A 17198-nucleotide genomic window follows, 5' to 3' on the forward strand; every position below is an offset into this window, starting at 1 on the left:
TGTAGATTTGGCAAGCAACACACTTGAAAAAAAAATCACCCAGTTCTTTTATAATCATTACTATTCTCAGACAGTAAATTAACTCTTTCATTTATTCATTCATTTATTCCACAAATATTTACTGAACATATACACAAGGCAGTGTGAAAAGGCAACAAGCGTGGGATATGCAAAAATGGCAAGGAGAGAGTTCTTGCTCTCAAAAAGCATATAGTCTAGTGGGAAGAGAAACAAACAATTACATTACAGAACTATTTGTATGTTGTTGTAAAATTCAAAATCAAATAAAAATCTATGCCAAGAGACCCAAGCAGGCACGTTTAACATAGAAGACGCTATTTGAGTTGGATTTTAAAGGATGAGTAAGACATTTCCAAATGGAGAAAGCTCAAAGGAATCCCTGATCAAGGAGAGAGAAAAAGAGATGTATACAGAAGGAATGCAATTTTATTTCTGGCCTAAGCAAAATATAATTAAGTGAAAGATATCTACTTTTCATCACTTCCCCATTCCCTCTCTAAATCACACAACACAGGCAAAACTCCAGTACAAATAATTTGGAACTTTGCTTCTATTCCTCTTTAGTGGTATGAACAAACGTAAGATTTCGTTACTAATAACCACAAAACAGTAACTAACATGCTCTTTTCACACTGTCATCACCCTTGATCTCACAGGTCTTAGGAAGTAATCAAACCAAACTTGTTGAGTATTGCCAAGTAACTAAGATTTATCCAGGTGAGTAAGAAATGTTTAAGCCAGGCTGGGTACACTGGCTCACTCCTATATTCCCAGCACCACTTTGGGAGGGCGAGACGGGTGGATCACCTGAGGCCAGGTGTTTGAGATCAGCCTGGCCAATGTGGTGAAACCCTGTCTCTACTAAAAATACAAAACTTAGCTGGGCGTGGTGGCAAGCATCTGTAGCTGCAGCTACTCGGGAGGCTGAGGCAGGAGAACTGCCTGAACCCGGGAGGCAGAGGTTGCAGTGAGCCGAGATCATGCCACTACACTCCAGCCTGGGCGACAGAGCTAGACTCTGTCTCAAAAAAACAGTAATAATAAAATAAGTAAGAAAGAAAGAAAGATTTAAGCCAGGGCGTGAGACATTTTCAAAGGGGTCAGCCAAAATTTCAGGCCACAGGGTCCTCAGCTGTAGTATTGCAGGAACTGACTGAGTAAATGGTTCCTGCCTTCCTACACCTTATGAACATCTCCAATGTGGTTATGCCATGGGCCATAGAACAGGGCAACTTCTCAAGGGGTTGGTTACTGCCACAGTAATGAAGCTATGTGGGGATCACATTTTCTAAGAACAAAATGAGAACACATGATCTGGTAAGACGACCTAATATGTGAATGCAAAAACATCTTGCCTAACTTTCAAGATGGAAAGGTATAGCTACCATTTCCCCAGGCAGGATCTGCGCTCTAAACAAGTCGCTATGGTTTGAATACGACCTCTAAAACTTAGGTTAACATTTATTACCGTTGTGATGGTGTGTACGGAATTGGTGGGTTCTTGGACTCATTGACTTCAAGAATGAAGCCGCGGACCCTCGCCGTGAATGTTACAGTTCTTAAAGATGGTCTGCCCAGAGTTAGTTCCTTCAGACGTTCAGATGTGTCTGAAGCTTCTTCCTTCTGGTGGGTTCATGGTCTCGCTGTCAGGAGTGAAGCTGCAGACCTTCGTGGTGAGTGTCACAGCTCTTAAAGGCAGTGCGTCTGGAGTCCTTCGTTCTCCCCAGTGGGTTCGTGTTCTTGCTGGCTTCAGGAGTGAAGCTGCAGACCTTCGCTGGTATTACAGCTCATAAGGCCGCGTGGACCCAAAGAGTGATCAGCAGCAAGATTTATTACAATGAGCTAAAGAACAAAGTTTCCACACTGCGAAAAGAGACCGCAGCAGGTTGCCGCTGGCTGGCTCGGGCAGCCTGCTTTTAGTCCCTTATCTGGCCCCACTCACATCCTGCTGATTGGTCCATTTTACAGAGAACTGATTGGTCTATTTTACAGAGAGCTGACTGGCCTGTTTTGACAGAATGTTGATTGGTGTATTTACAAACCCTTAGCTAGACACAGAGTGCTGATTGGTGCGTTTACAATCCCTTACCTAGACACGGAGTGCTAGACAGAAAAGTTCTCAAAGTCCCCACTAGGTTAGCTAGATACAGAGTACTGATTGGTGTATTTACAAACTATGAGCTAGACACAGAGTGCTGATTGGTGAGTTTACAATCCCTTAGCTAGACAAAAGTTTCCCAAGTCCCCACCAGACTCAGGAGCCCAGCTGGCATCAGCTAGTGGATCCCACACCTGGGCTGCAGGCGAAGCTGCCTGCCAATCCTGCACCATGCACCCATACTCCTCAGCCCCTGGGCGGTTGAGGGGACTGAGCGCTGCGGAGCAGGGGGCAGTGCTTGTCGGGGAGGCTCTGGCAGCGCAGGAGCCCACCGCAGGTTGGGGAGGTTTGGATATGGCGGGCTGCAGGTTCCAAGCCCTGCCCCACGGGGAGGCAGCTGGCTGGCCCTGCTGGGGGACCTGGTGCACCCATCGAAGCTGCTGGCCTGGGTCCTAAGCTCCTCACTGCCCTGAGCCTGTGCCCCGGCAGGCCAGTCCGAGTGAGGGGCCCTCCAGAACTCGCGCTGGCCTGTGAGCGCCCTGTGTAGTGCCAGTTCCCGCCGGCACTGTTCCCTCCACACCTCCTCGCAAGCAGAGGTAGGCGGCTCCAGCCGCGGCCAGCCCAAAGAGGGGCTTCCGCAGTGCAGTGGTGGGCGGAAGGGTTCCTCAAGCGCCACCAGCCTGGATGCCCAGGCTGAGGAGGTACTGAGAGTGAAGGCTGCTAGCACATTGTCACCTCTCAATGGTATTAAGAGGTGAGACATTTAAGAGGTGATTAGGCCATGAGGCCCCATGAACGTATTACTGCTTTTCTCTTGGGAAGGAATAAGTTATCTTGGGAGTTTGGCCTCCTCCTTCCCTCTGTCTCGTGTACTCACTTCTGCCTTCTGCCATGGGATAAGGCCTTTGCCAGATGCCAGCACCATGCTCTGGGACTTGCCAACCTTAAGAATCAGAAGCCAAATAAAACTCCGTTCATTATAAATTACTCTGTCTATAGTATTCCATTATAGCGGCAGAAAACAAAGACACATCAGTGCTAATGAAAATATAATGAGTCATCACAAAGGTGAACCACATATATAATTTTTAATTTTTATAGCAACATTTAAAAAGTTAAAAAAGGTAAAAATAATTTTGATAATATATTTTATTTAGTCTAATTTATCTAAAATATTATAATTTTTAATGTAAGCATAATTTTAAAGTATTAATGAGACATTAATGAGGCTTTAACATTGAGTACCAGTTTTTCATTTACAGTACATCTCAATTTGGACTAGCCACATTGCAAATGCCGAAGAGTCATGTATATCTAGCCACTGTGGTATTGGACAGCACAGCTCTATGCAAAAGCAACTATCTGTGTTCCCCCCTTCCCTGAACCACTCTGCATTGGTAGTCATCTCCAAATAACCAAAGGGTTCGCCAGTGTTAATCAAGACTCCGGCTCAAGACATATGATAAATCTCCTTTGTTCTGTCATTTATTCACTTCACAAACATTGGTGTAGCAATTATTATCATGTACCAAGTAATGTGCTTCCTGTGGTAACAAGAAATAAAGCTGGATCTCTGCTTTCACAGTGTAGTTGAGGAGAAACAAGTTAGACTATAATAATAATACGATGCCTTGGATTATTTGACAGTGTGTGCACAGGGGCCTCAGAAGCCCAGAGGCAAATCAGGGAATGAACAGAGAACGGAGGGAAGCTGGAAAATCACTCACTGCAGGACAAGTGAAAGTCCTCAGAGAGTTAGTTCAAGGTAGAAGTTCTACAAACCATGGCTGTCTCACAAAATAATAGCCTATCTCAGGGGTAGGCAAATTATGACTGTGAGCCAAATTCAGCCCATTGCGAGTTTTTGTAAATAAAGTTTTATTGTAACACAGTCATACTCATTGACTTACATGTTGTCCATCCATAGCTGTTTTCCCACATTAGCAGGTTTAGCAATTACAACAAAAACCCAAGGGCCTGCATAGCCTAAAATATTCACTGTCTGGCCCTTCATGGAAAAAGTTTGCTGAGACTGTGAGATTTTCATTATAGGAAATATTCAAGTAAAGGCTGGATCTATCCAGGGTATGTTCTTTAAAAGGGAGAATGGTAACCTTTAAATTCCTTCACTCTGGGCAGGTCTGTGATTATGGACCTGCTTTTCTGTGACAAAAACAAGTCATACTCCCTCATTTATCTTTGACTGACAGCCTTATTATGGGCAGCACTGCAAGTTGTAGAAAAGGAAGTCATTCCCTATACGACCATGGTTTAGGTAATGCACCTGACTTCTTAAATATAGTTTACTGCCGCTCTAAATAATCAAGGAAATAAATTTGTGACTTCCAGGATCACCAAGCCACTATCATAGGAAATGCTGCAGTTAATTCGAAGGAAGTCCAGGGGACAGCAACCCGACCTGCCACTGACTGCATTTCCCAGCAGACTAAAAACCAGGCTTTCCCTCTTGACCACAGATATTAATCACGGGGCAGTCCTTCAACCTTTGTTGTTCTTTACGAGGCTGGATGGTCTCCGCAGAGAAGGAAGCCACCTCTGAGATTACCTCTTTAGCAGTCACCATAGCACGTTTCTGATATCTCTAGTAGTATGTTGTTCGGCAAATAATGGAGGCACAGAAACAAATCACAAAGACTCCATTTTAAAATGTCTACAAGAGCTACCCGCAACGGCATTTATGTTCATTCCATCCCCTCTTTAAGTTCTCCTCACTGAATATGTCAAGTCTCAGATGATGTTCAAAGGTGAAGGTAGCTGAAAAGACCCCAAAGCATTTGGGGTAGAAAATTATTTATAGCCGCTGTTTACTTCCCTCCAGCAGTCGCCTTGGAAATACTTATGGGTTTAAAGTAAATCTTCCTTCTTTCCCTCCTGTCCTCATGAAGGGATTCTCTTCCTCCTTGTTGACCATGGCTGCTGTGCCAATGAGCTGCACTCTTGCTCTCCGACTTTTGCTGACTCTTGTTATCAGTCTGAAGCGGTGGCTGGGGAGAGTCCTCTCTAGCACTGGGTAGTATAAAGGGAGGATCATGTAAGTTATAGCTATCTAGGGCCAGCTGGTGAGAATACTTGGCATTTGTTCTCCCCCACTGTCAGCCCCCAGGCTGAGGGATACCTGCAGCAGTAAAAAATAATGGAAGATTTGCTCCCATGAAGCCTTATTGAAATGACTGTAGGTTGGGAGGGGAAACGTTCCGTCAGTGGGATTCAGAGTGATGTTTCCTCTTCTAAACTCCCATGGTACGAATGAGCTGAATCAGTCCATGGCATTTCTCAAATCCTGCTCTACTCTGTTGTCTGAATGTATGTGTTTCATTCACTCAAATAGTGTCTTAAAAATTCCTTAAAGGCAGTATAATCCCACATGTTCTTTTGTGTACTTCCAGTAGCTCCTAATACAGGGTCTACACCCTGAATTCATTTGAAAACTATTTTCTGATGTACTACTTTTGAGGCCTGTAAGTAGTTTGAATACATTTTAAGAATTTTATAGGTTTTAAGAGTAACCAGAACACAGAAGAAGGAGCAGAATTTTTAATCCTTTCTCACTGTGACAGGCAGAATAATAGCCTCCCAAAGATGTCTCATCTCCAGAACCCATAAATGTGTTATGTCACATGGTAAGGGAGAATTAATGTTGCAGTTGAATTAAGATTGCTAATCAACAGATATTGAAATAGGAAGAGTATCTGAGTGGCCTCAATGTAATCACAAGGGTCCTTAAAAATAGAGGCAAGAAGCAGAAGAAGAGTTAGTGTCATAGTGATCCTATGTGAGAAAGCTCTACAGCCATTGCTGGATCTGAAAATGAAATGGGCCCATAAGTCAAGCAACACAAGCAGGCTCCAGGAACTGGAAAAGGCGAAAAAAAACAAAAACAAAAACAAAAAAACCAGATTGTGCCCCGGGGCCTCCGGAAAGGAATGCAGCCCTGCCAACTTCTTGCTTTTAGCCCAGGTCTGACCTCCAGAACTGTAGGAGGCCATGACTATGTTGTCTTAAGCCACTAAATTCACAGAAATTTGTTACAGAAGCAGTAAAAATCCAAGGCATTCAACTAAGACTTAGGCAAAAAGAAGGAAGTTTAATATTTGAAACATTTTCTTCCGATAGGTTCTGCCTTCAAGAGAACCTTAAATCCTGTATGACCAGATGGTTTCTATGTAATAAGGACTAAGGAGTCAAGTGACTACAGGGCAAAATCTTTGGCCTCCAAGGCCCTTGTATGTTTCAGGCAATACATATTATGGAAGGCAGAACTAGCCTTGTTCTTGTATGGAATGAACAGTTGCTTCTGCAGTATGATTTCATGGGGAAGGATAAGGGTTTCCTCATCTACTTCCCTAGAAAAGTCCTTCCCACTTCTCTTCTGGGCTCTGAGACCTAGGAAAGTAATATCACAGCCAATTGAATAGGTTACCATCCCTGCTTCCTGTAAGAAAATCTTTTATCTGTGGATATCAAAGATCTAGTTTTCACAATGCTATAGTGCCTGGATGACAAACTGTCTGTTGAAAAGTGGTGTCCCCAAACCTGATAAGCAGTGGATGTTAATTGAGATAGGTTAACAGCCCATGATACTGGCTGGAAATGCAAGGGAACACATGGAGACACAGATGTTTGCCAAGCCAGAGAGGAGAATAGAAATAATTGGACTCCAAAGACCATTTTTGCTATACTACAATTTTGCTTCCTGTCAACACTTAAAGGGGCAGGCTTCCCAATTCAGTCTGTGTCAAGTTGATTAGCCTGAAAGGGCTGCAGAAGCTGCCTCCATTCCATTTTCCCAGTGAAATAGGAGCCTCCAGGGTTCTTGAAATTGCTCAGTACCAAGGTACAAGTCTAAAGCATTTATGGGAGTTGGCCTGTAGCCCACTTCTTATGAATACACATAAACACACCTTTTATTGCTCAATAATGTTTTCCCTTTTGCAACTTTTTATGAACCACTAAAAAAAACTGTAGCTTATATTTTCATTTTTTCAGGAAAAAACACAGAAATACCAAATCTTCCCAATGGGAACTTCTCTTGCCTGCTGCCTCAATCAAAAATTATTTGTCAAGGGAGTGGTCAAAGCTTCAGCATTGACAACTCAAGATATTAATTTGGTCCAAATCCAACTGATTTGCTTTCCAGACTGAGTTGCTTCATTCCTCTTTATGAGCCCAAACCTCCTTCTCTGGGGTGATTAAGGTGCAATGCAGCAGAATTCATCAGCTCTATATGCCTGTGGGATGTGCTCCCCACCAGCTCTATTGCAAATCAGCATTCTCTCCCATTGGCTCCCATCCAGAAGAACAAAATGCCCTTTCATCTGTGCATATCTCTTCATTTCCACTTTCACACCATGAGTCCAAACCTTCATGACCACTTACCTGGACCAATACAATAGCTTCCTAACTGGTCTCCCTATCTCTAATATCCACATTCTCCAATTTATGACCACATTGCTGCCACAGTAATCTTAAAGGAGAGATGCAATCATATCATCCAGTTCAGATGTTTTCATAGTTCTCCCTTTTTCACCAAATGAAGTTCAGTCTCCTTAACCTGTCATTTGACTTCAGACAACCTGGCGCCCAGTTACCTTTCCAGATGTGTGGCTCAGTACTCTCCTTCATGTATTCTGCACTGCTGACAATATGGAAGGTTTGGCATTTTGCAGTGTAGCCCACACGTGGATTTACTTTGGGCACTTAATAGTCGTTTGCTGCAAGCCACAAAAACTGATTTTGGCTACCTTAGGAAAAAGGGGATATACTGGAAGGATGTGTAGAAATTCACAGAAACTGAAGCATTAGGCTTAGAAAGCTCGGTTTGGGGCTCAGGGACAGGGTCTCAGAGTAACAAAAACTGTTGGACAGTCTTTTCAGGGCACAACCAGAGTGAACAAATGAGGTCCACATTTTTGCTTTTTTTTTTTCTTTTTCCACTCTGCTCAGATTACAGAAAGAATCCAATTGACCTGGCTTTAGCTAGAGGTAATCAGAGCATGTCTGTAGATAATTTTGTGGACTTTACCCAATGGATGGAGAGAATTTCCCCAAGAGTAAATCAGAGTGTTGGGTATTAAAAAAAAAACAAATAATAGAGGCTGTGCAGCCAAACACAGCAAATATCTGTGACACATTATCCCTATCTGGAATGCTTGGTTTCTAAATGCCAAAACTATGGTCTTCCTTCAAGACCCAGTGCAGACACCATTTTAAAGCCTGAGCTCATCTCTCATGTTGTCAATTGTAGTTCAGAGCATGTTCCTTGCTTTCAGTTCTCTCTTTTTTTTTTTTTTGAGACGGAGTCTCGCGCTGTCGCCCAGGCTGGAGTGCAGTGGCGCGATCTCGGCTCACTGCAAGCTCCGCCTCCCGGGTTCACGCCATTCTCCTGCCTCAGCCTCCTGAGTAGCTGGGACTACAGGCGCCCACCACCGCGCCCGGCTAATTTTTTGTATTTTTAGTAGAGACGGGGTTTCACTGTGGTCTCGATCTCCTGACCTTGTGATCCGCCCGCCTCGGCCTCCCAAAGTGCTGGGATTACAGGCGTGAGCCACCGCGCCCAGCCGCTTTCAGTTCTCTTTACTTTCTGCCTTGTTTTAGAGTTTTTATGTTTTATTCTCTTTTTCACATTGCAATGAGAAAATCTTTGTAATGAAAGTCAGCTCCCCTCACTATGCTTCAGTTTCTGAGTCTATAAAAAGGATATAATAACTATTCCACAGGATCATTGTGAGTAGGATTAATATCTGTACCTAATGAAATTAGTTCAGTGCCTGACATGTAGTAAGCTCTCCATATATGTTAGCTGTTGTTATTATCATTTTTACTTAGTTGTCACCATAATTATTATTAATACATAACTCTTTGAGACCAGGAACTGTGATTTATTCATCTTTAGAGACCTCAGTCAAATATTTTGTACACAAAAACTATTCATTACTCCTCATGAATGAATGACTCAATCAATAAAGCAATCAATCAGTGAAGGAAGAAAAAATTTGGAAGCTGAAATTGAAACTAGGATTTGAGTTAGCCTGCCCTTTCTATTTTTCCCAGACAATAAGGAGGCCTCAACTATAAGAGCAAGGATCATAATAGATATTCCAATAAATAGACAAGAAGAAAGCTTCACATTGAACATTCATTCCATGGTTCTGAGGCAATTGGAAATAAAGCTCCAGTTCTGTTTGTTCTTTTGCAGCAATAGTCTATGCCTGCAGGAGACTATAAAATTGGAAATGAAAGGAAAGAAGTGATGGAGGGAGGGGGGAGAGAGAACATTAATAGGCATTAATAGGAACTTTAGGGTGGCCCAGGGTGATAGGAAACACATACACATACCAGCCCGAGTTCTAGTTCTCTAACTCTGCCAGTGGCCCCCTCAAAAGACATCCTTGTTTGCTGCCACTACATACAATAGTCATGGATGCTTTTCAGGTGTTACTCGGTTACCATGATGGGTCTGTCATCCATTAATTTATCTAAACCTTCTTGAAATCCATTTACATGTTCAGCCTCTGCTACTTTCCACTTGCATCTTAAAGCTTTGCTTCAGACTCATCTTGGTGGCCAAGGATAGATGAGGAAAATGCAAGCCCTTCCAACCGAGAGCTAGAGACAATTACATTTAACCTTAGCCATGCCACTCCCTCAACACTCTTGGGCCAGGAATTTGCCCTCCTTCCTTCACTTTGATCCATTTAAAATTGACATAATAATCTCAGATGAGTGCGTTAAAGGTTAATTAGATTTTAACATTTTCATGCCACTCAGAATATGATGAAGATTATATAAATGTTGCATCTCATTATAGATCCTGGATAAGAATCCTTTTTTAATTTGACTAAATTTATATTTCTACTTGTTCGCTCCCCTGCCCTGCATACCAGCATACTTTTACACACCCTGGATAATCCCTGCAGGGCCCCAGCATGTGTAGATTATGCCCTGCTCTATTCTAGAGGATGACACTCACATCCTATCAATCACAGATCTGCCTATTCCTTTTGAAAATTTGCAGACAAAGCAGTCAAGTGTCCTGAAGAAGCAGCACCTTTTCCTGCTTCACTGGATTTGAGACATCAGTATGTATTCACCCACTTTATCCTTGGGCCTTTAAACAAACTGCCATTTATAAACTAGTTTCGAAAGAGTGAAATGGTATTTTAAACATAATGCACATGTAGTAGTTACCTCCTGCAGCCAACTTCCCACTCAGTATATAGGCCTTTGATTGGAGCTGTTCCTCATGGAGTGGATTTGGGGGCCCAACACTTTCTCTTCCAACCCTGGTTCTGGGTCCAGAAGATATGCTCTTAGGCAGGTCTAAAAATTAATCAAGCTTGGATGTCTTCTCTCCAGATCCTCCATTTCTGGCACAGAAATTTGTCTCAGCCTGAGTGAGAGGATGCCAGGCAAATCCACAGCGCTAAATGTGGCTCCAATTAACAGTATCTTTTATTCTCTCCTCAAAGGGAGGCTGGCCCCTGGATCTGGCTCCTCGCAGGCACTGAACAGCATGTGCCTAACCCTCAGAGTGGAGCACAAAAACACCTCTTGTTTTGTTTCTAGATATACTATTTTGAGTGGATTTAAGGGAAAAAAAAAAAACGCTTTTTAAAATTATTATTATTATTTTCCTCGCTTCCCATTGCTTTTACTCCAGGTACCTGCACACAAACATATAATCTCATCACACACACACACATACACACACACACACACACACACACATCACCTATGTAAAACAAGATTTAACCATTTAACAGGAATGGCTGTGCATGTAACAGCCTTGGGAGTCAGAATTCTCAGGATGAAGTAAACAATCACGCATCAAGTATTTATTGAGCTCTTACTTAAAACTCAGCTTCTTGACACTACAGGTGAGGCAAAATCCTTGCCCCGGGATAGGAATGGAAAGATGGCAAGGGACTTACTCTACTTAATCTCATTTTTTAAAATCTGTAAAATGAACAAAATAATGCTTACCTGCACAGACCATTAGCTAATTGAAAGAATACACATAAAATCTCCTAAGTAGCTAATAAATGTTCAGTAAATACTTACAGAAGACCCACTATGCTAATTAAAAAGATAAGCATTATTCCTGCTTTCATGGAGCTTTTACTCTTATTAGACTTTTTTTTCCCCTCAAGAGGTTCTAGAGCAAAGGAGCAACCAGTGGTGGGCTAGAGGCAGTTTGTCCTGGCTTGCAGGAGCCAATTATTAAATATTCAAAACTAGGCTGGAGATGGTGGCTCACACCTGTAATCCCAGCACTTTGGGAGGCCAAGGCAAGCAGATCACTGGAGGCCAGGAGTTTGGGACCAGGCAAGTCAGCATAGCAGGACTCTATATCTCCAAAAACAAAATAAAATAAAATAAAAATAAGCTGGCATGGTGGCATGTGCCTATAGTCCTAGCTCCTAGCTACTACTCCAGAGGCTGAGCCTAGAGGATCCCTTGAGCCCAGGAGTTCCAGGCTACAGTGAGACACAATCGTGCCACTATAATCCAGTCTGGAAAACAGAGTGAGACCCTGTCTCAAGTAAATAAATAAATATTTAGAACTAGTTGCTAAACCATTGGTAACTTGAAATGTTAACTGGTTGTTAAACTATGGGTAACTTAAAATGTGGGAGTATTTATATCACAGTATATAAATCAACAAACGCTACAAATCAGGCTTCTTGCTGTTGTTGTTGTTTCAGAAAGCCAGTTTTCCACACACCTTTGGGAGTAATAATATGAAAGAATGAGGAATATAGCATGGTGGTTTAAAAGAGGTGCCAGACATGGTGGCTCATTCCTGTAATCCCAACACTCTGGGAGACCAAGGCAGGAGGATCGCTTGAGCCCAGAAGTCTGAGACCAGCTTGGGCAACAAAGTAAGACTCCCTCTTTACAACATTTTTTTAAATTAGCCGGGCACAGTGGCACATGCCTGCAGTCCCAGCTACTCAAGAGGCTGAGATGAGAGGATCACTTGAGACCAGGAGGTCGAGACTGCAGTAAGCTATGATCACACCACAGCATTCTAGCCTGGGTGACAGGGAAAGACCCTGTCTCAAAATATTTAAGTAAATAAGAATCTAGAATTGGGGAGACAAGAATTAGTATTCTAGCTCTACAATCTATAAGTTGTGAGACTTTGAGCAAGTCATCTAGCTCCTCTGAATCTAATTATCCTCATTCATAAAGTGGGATAATAATGTAACTTAACTCATGTTAGTGTGTTCAAGCTGCCATAACAAAATACCATAGACGGGATGTTTATGGTTTTCTCACATTTCTGGAGGCTAGAAGTCCAAGACCAAGGTGCCAGTATAGTCGTTTCTGATGAGGGCTCTCTTCCTGACTTGCAAATGACAGCCTTCTTATTGCATCCTTACGTGGCCTTTCATTGGTGTGTGCACACGAAGAAAGAAATCCATGCCTCTGTTGTCTCTTTTTATAAGGACACTAATCCCATCAGATCAGCGTCCCATGCTTATGACCTGATTTGACCTTAGTTATTTCCACAAAAGCCCCATTTCCAAATATAGTCAAATTGGGGGTTAGGGCTTCACCATATAAATTTGGTGGACACAAACATTCAATCCATAACTCTACCTCCTAGGTTTATTCAGAAGGTAAAATGAGATGCAGTATGTAAATACAGTGCTTCAGAAGTACTCAATAAATATTGACTATGATTACTATTACATGTTAAATACGTGTATTAGTCCGTTCTCTAATTGCCATAAAGAAATACCTGAGATTGGGTAATTTATAAAGAGAAGAGGCTTAATTGGCTCACTATTCTACAGGCTATACAGGAAGCATGATGCTGGCATCTGTTTGGCTTTTGCAGAGGCCTCAGGAAACTTGCAATCATGGCAGAAGGGAAAGGGGGAGCGAGCACTTCACATGGTGGAAGCAGGAGGAAGGGGGGGCGGGAGGTGCCACACACTTTTAAACAACTATGAGAGCTCCTATGAGAGCTCACTCACTATATAGTACCAAGGGGGAATGGTGCTAAACCATTCATGAGAACTCCACCCCATGATCCAATCACCTCCCACCAAGCCCCACCTCCAACATTAGGGATTACAATTCAACAAGAGATTTGCGCAGGGACAAAAACCCAAACCATACCAATATATGAGTCTGGCTTTGTGGGGTGGTGGGAAGGGATGTTAGAGAAGGCAAGCCTACAGTCAAACAATCAGGCTGTTGGAAAACCACAGACAATTAAAGTCTAGACAACAACAGATCTTATTAAATAAAAAATTAATAAGATACAGAAATTACCAGGTATGAAGTCAAAAAGAAGAAGAAATGGTCAGAAATAGCTCTAGGGAGTCTGGGTAACCAGAAATTAGAAATTGAGGAAAAAAGATGCTGTAATATGAGAAGTAGATTTAGAAGAAAGATGAGAGTCACTGAAACAATTGAGAATTTAATATAATGGCCAAAAATATCTATTATCCAGATATTTCAGTTTATGGCAATATGTATTTATTGATCAGCTATTTATTGAGTTTCTACTGTGTGCAAGGCATTGTAAGGGATACAAAAATGATCAGAATGTGGACCCTGGGCTTGATATGCATATGGCCTATTAAGGGAGAGAACATGAAAAGAAAATTGTCATGCAAGCTTGAAAGAGATTCAAATTAGGTGCAATGGAGTTTCATGCTGGGGAAAGATTAGTATTTCATGAAAGCAGAGGTACGGGGCATAAACGATAGATTGGATTTGAATAAATAGGAAGATAGGGATTCGGTGGAAAAAGGCATCCTCAAAGAGACTTCCCTCTGGCATGAACAAACACACTGAGGTGAGAAAATACCTTCAGGGGGCAGTTCATTCAGTCAAAGCATAGAAGGCCAATTGGGGAGTAGTAAGAAATCAAATTAGAATGCTGTCAAAGATCAACAAAAAAGGTTCTCAAAATCTAGGTTACAGAATTTAAACTTTAGTAGATAGTGGTATGTCACTACTATGTTGTTCAAGTAAATATAAACATCTTTCACCCACCCATAATTGATATACTTAGATCCTTGCGTTCCACAATTCTCTAAATAATCTTTCATCAGCTGTGCTGACTTTTAAGTTGCCTGATTTCCTGGTATTCATCCTCTTGTAAGTCCTTGGCAACCAAACTGCTCAAGATGATCCCACATTTCCCAACTTTTGGAAAACTAAAAATCTCTAGCCTTTAACTACCTTAGCTTTTCAAACCTCAGAGCTTCCTCAGAAAGATGAAGTAGAAAAGTCCAGCTGCTCTCACTTGTGCAGGGTAGTGCATGAATGAGTTGTCTTAGTTAGCCAGGGCTGCCATAACAAAGTATCATGGCTGGGTGGCTCAAACAACTGAAATTTATTTTATCTCAACTTTGGAGCCTGAAAATCTGAGATCAAGGTGTCAGCAGCATTGGTTTCTGCTGAGGCCTCTCTCCTTGGCTTGTAGATGGCTGCCTTCTCCCTCCTTGTGTTCTCATATGGTCTTCCCTATGTGTGCTCCTGCTCCTGGTGTCTCTTCCTCTTCTTCTTCTTCTTTTTTTTTTTTTTTTAGATGGAATCTCACTCTCTTACCCAGGATGGAGTCCAGTGGTGTGATCTCGGCTCACTGCAACATCTGCCTCGTAGGTTCAAGTAATCTCCCTGCCTCAGTAGCTGGTATCACAGGCACCTGCCACCATGCCTGGATAATTTTTGTATTTTTTAGTAGAGATGGGGTTTCGCCTTATTGGCCAGGCTGGTCTTGAACTCCTGACCTCAGGTGATCCACCCGCCTTGGCCTCCCAAAGTGCTGGGATTACAGGTGTGAGCCACCGCGCGTGGCCTCTCTTCCTGTTCTTAAAAATACCAAGTCATATTGGATTAAGGCCCACCAATATGACCTCATTTAATTACCTCTTTAAAGACCCTAGCTCCAAATACAGTCACATTCTGAGGGCTAGGACTTTAACATATGAATTGAAGGGGATGGTGTAGTAGGGGGTTCAGCCCATAACATTATTAAGCAAAAGAAAGGGAAGTTAAGGTTTTTGACATGTCAAGAATTTTGGAAAGCTGTCTTCTGAGCCCTACTCTCAACTTTCTTCTCACTGAAAGTATCTGGGAAGAGAGTCAGAAGAAGAGTGGAGGCCGATGTGTCTGTGCTCCAGGCCGCACACATGCACACCTAGTGGCTTTCTCAAAGCATCTAGGCCTCTCGCTACCTTCAAGTATGTGCAGGTACTTGCAAGAGGCCTAGGTGCTTTTGAGAAAGACACTACGAGATTGTGCACTTCTGAAGAACAATTCCAGAACTGTATTCATGTCCATATCCCTCATTCCCCTAGCGCTTAGCCTCTGGCCTAACAAAAAACGGGCACCCAGTCAATGATAGCTGAAGTAGGTGAGGGAAGGGAGGAGAGAAAGGAGACAGGAAGTGTCAGCATGATGATGGGGCCAGGGCTTTGGCACTGAGACCTGCCAGGCTTCCTTTACTTGGGTGCTGCCAGCCTCCACGTTTAGATTTTGAGCTTAAAAACAAAGACCATAATCTAGAATCATCTTTACATTCTTCCAGACAAAATGCCTAACATAGAATCGAGCACACACTAAACATTCAATGTATGTACATTAAATTGAATTTCCTCAGTGAAGTGAATCTTTCTTTCACTTTTAGGGAGGATGTGTAGATGAGTCATACTTTTAAAAATCCACAGATTTTTGTAGCTGAGTCATTCCTAAATACAAGACTATAATGGATTTATTATTATTATTATTATTATTACTATTATTATCATTACTACTATTTCTACCTCTTGTGTACCAGAATACTTAAAGATCCCATGGGTAAAGGAGACCAGATTCTTTTAAAGACTCAAAACTAAAGGAACTTGCCTTCACCTTCTCTCCGCCACACTACCAAGAATTAATTACCTACTTTGGGAGAATGAACAGAAGCATTATTCCATCTAGAATGGGAAAACCAGGCCCTCGGGACTCAAAGGGCTTCAAAGCTGAGCCTGCTAAGCTGCATCAATTTAAGGAGGATTTAAATGCTTTACCCTGCTTTCTCTCTGTCAGTAGTGAGCCATAGTTAGATGAGAAGGTGGTCTGGCAATGACAGGAAGCATCTTGCATGAGGTTGGTTGGCATAATCTGTTCTAGATACACAAACTCTGAAGATGGAGGTCATATCTCAGGTGTTAGCACACTTTTCAATTATTATTAAAAACAGGGATTATAGATTAAATTTTAAAAAGCCTTTCATTTAAAAACAGATGAATTTATCTTTTTTTTTTTTTTGAACATAAACTCAAGATTTTATTGTCTTCATAATAAAAGATGACACTTAGAACTGGATCACTTGGCCCTTTCTCTTCTTATCTCCTCCCAGGTCAAAATGCTTGCATCTTTTAATAGCCAGCATTCTCTTAGATCTGCAGTTGGGCTCAACGCACTCAAGCCTTAGCACAATCTTCTTTGTAGTTTTAGCCTTTTTCCGGAAAATCGGCTTAGTTTGCCCACCATAGCCACTCTGCTTCCTGTCATAACGCCGCTTTCCCTGGGCATACAGAGAATCCTTGCCCTTCTTGTACTGTGTCACTTTGTGGGGTTGGTGCTTGCCACACTTCTTACAGAAAGTCCGGCGGGTTTTAGGGACGTTAACCATGATTGCGAGAGCGATACCGGCACAGGAAGAAAGTGAATTTATCTTAATTTCTAGGGACATTAGAAATGCTCGAATGCTGCTGCTGGTAGAATTAACTTCTCCTATTAATATGTTACAGGGTTGATGCTGTGTGATTTGTGCATTATAAAACCCCAAAATCCTCAAGCCCTCTGAATAGTAACAACCCGAGTAAACTGAGCCTGAGAGAGCTCCTTTGTCTATGTCCCTCATCATGTTCCACTTCCCCTCTTCTTCTCTGCACCGAGCCCTCTCTAAGGCAGTCACCCATGTAAAGAATGCAGAAGCCCAACAAAGGCGATGTGTTCTTTCCCTTTGTAACAATGGAATCTTAAACTGTTACCCAAATCTAGCAGCACGCCAGTTTTAAAGATCTTCAGCACACTTCGTCAG

At 42.3% G+C, this 17198-nt stretch overlaps 1 protein-coding gene across 1 annotated transcript; it reads right to left on the reverse strand.

Moving 5' to 3' along the window:
- Positions 1-16406: 16406 nt before the first annotated feature.
- LOC116273800 (60S ribosomal protein L36a-like) lies at positions 16407-16831 on the reverse strand. The gene has a single exon (XM_031663574.1). It carries the CDS (start codon positions 16785-16787, stop codon positions 16467-16469), a length of 321 nt encoding a protein of 106 aa, XP_031519434.1. The 5' UTR covers positions 16788-16831; the 3' UTR covers positions 16407-16466.
- Between the last annotated feature and the right edge of the window lie 367 nt (positions 16832-17198).

The sequence above is a fragment of the Papio anubis genome, chromosome 2, assembly GCF_008728515.1.
Source record: "Papio anubis isolate 15944 chromosome 2, Panubis1.0, whole genome shotgun sequence".
Taxonomy (NCBI): domain Eukaryota; kingdom Metazoa; phylum Chordata; class Mammalia; order Primates; family Cercopithecidae; genus Papio; species Papio anubis.

Bases quoted from the DNA above. Each gene is read 5' to 3' on its own strand.
- LOC116273800 (XM_031663574.1), bottom strand. From the start codon at position 16,787: ATGGTTAACGTCCCTAAAACCCGCCGGACTTTCTGTAAGAAGTGTGGC.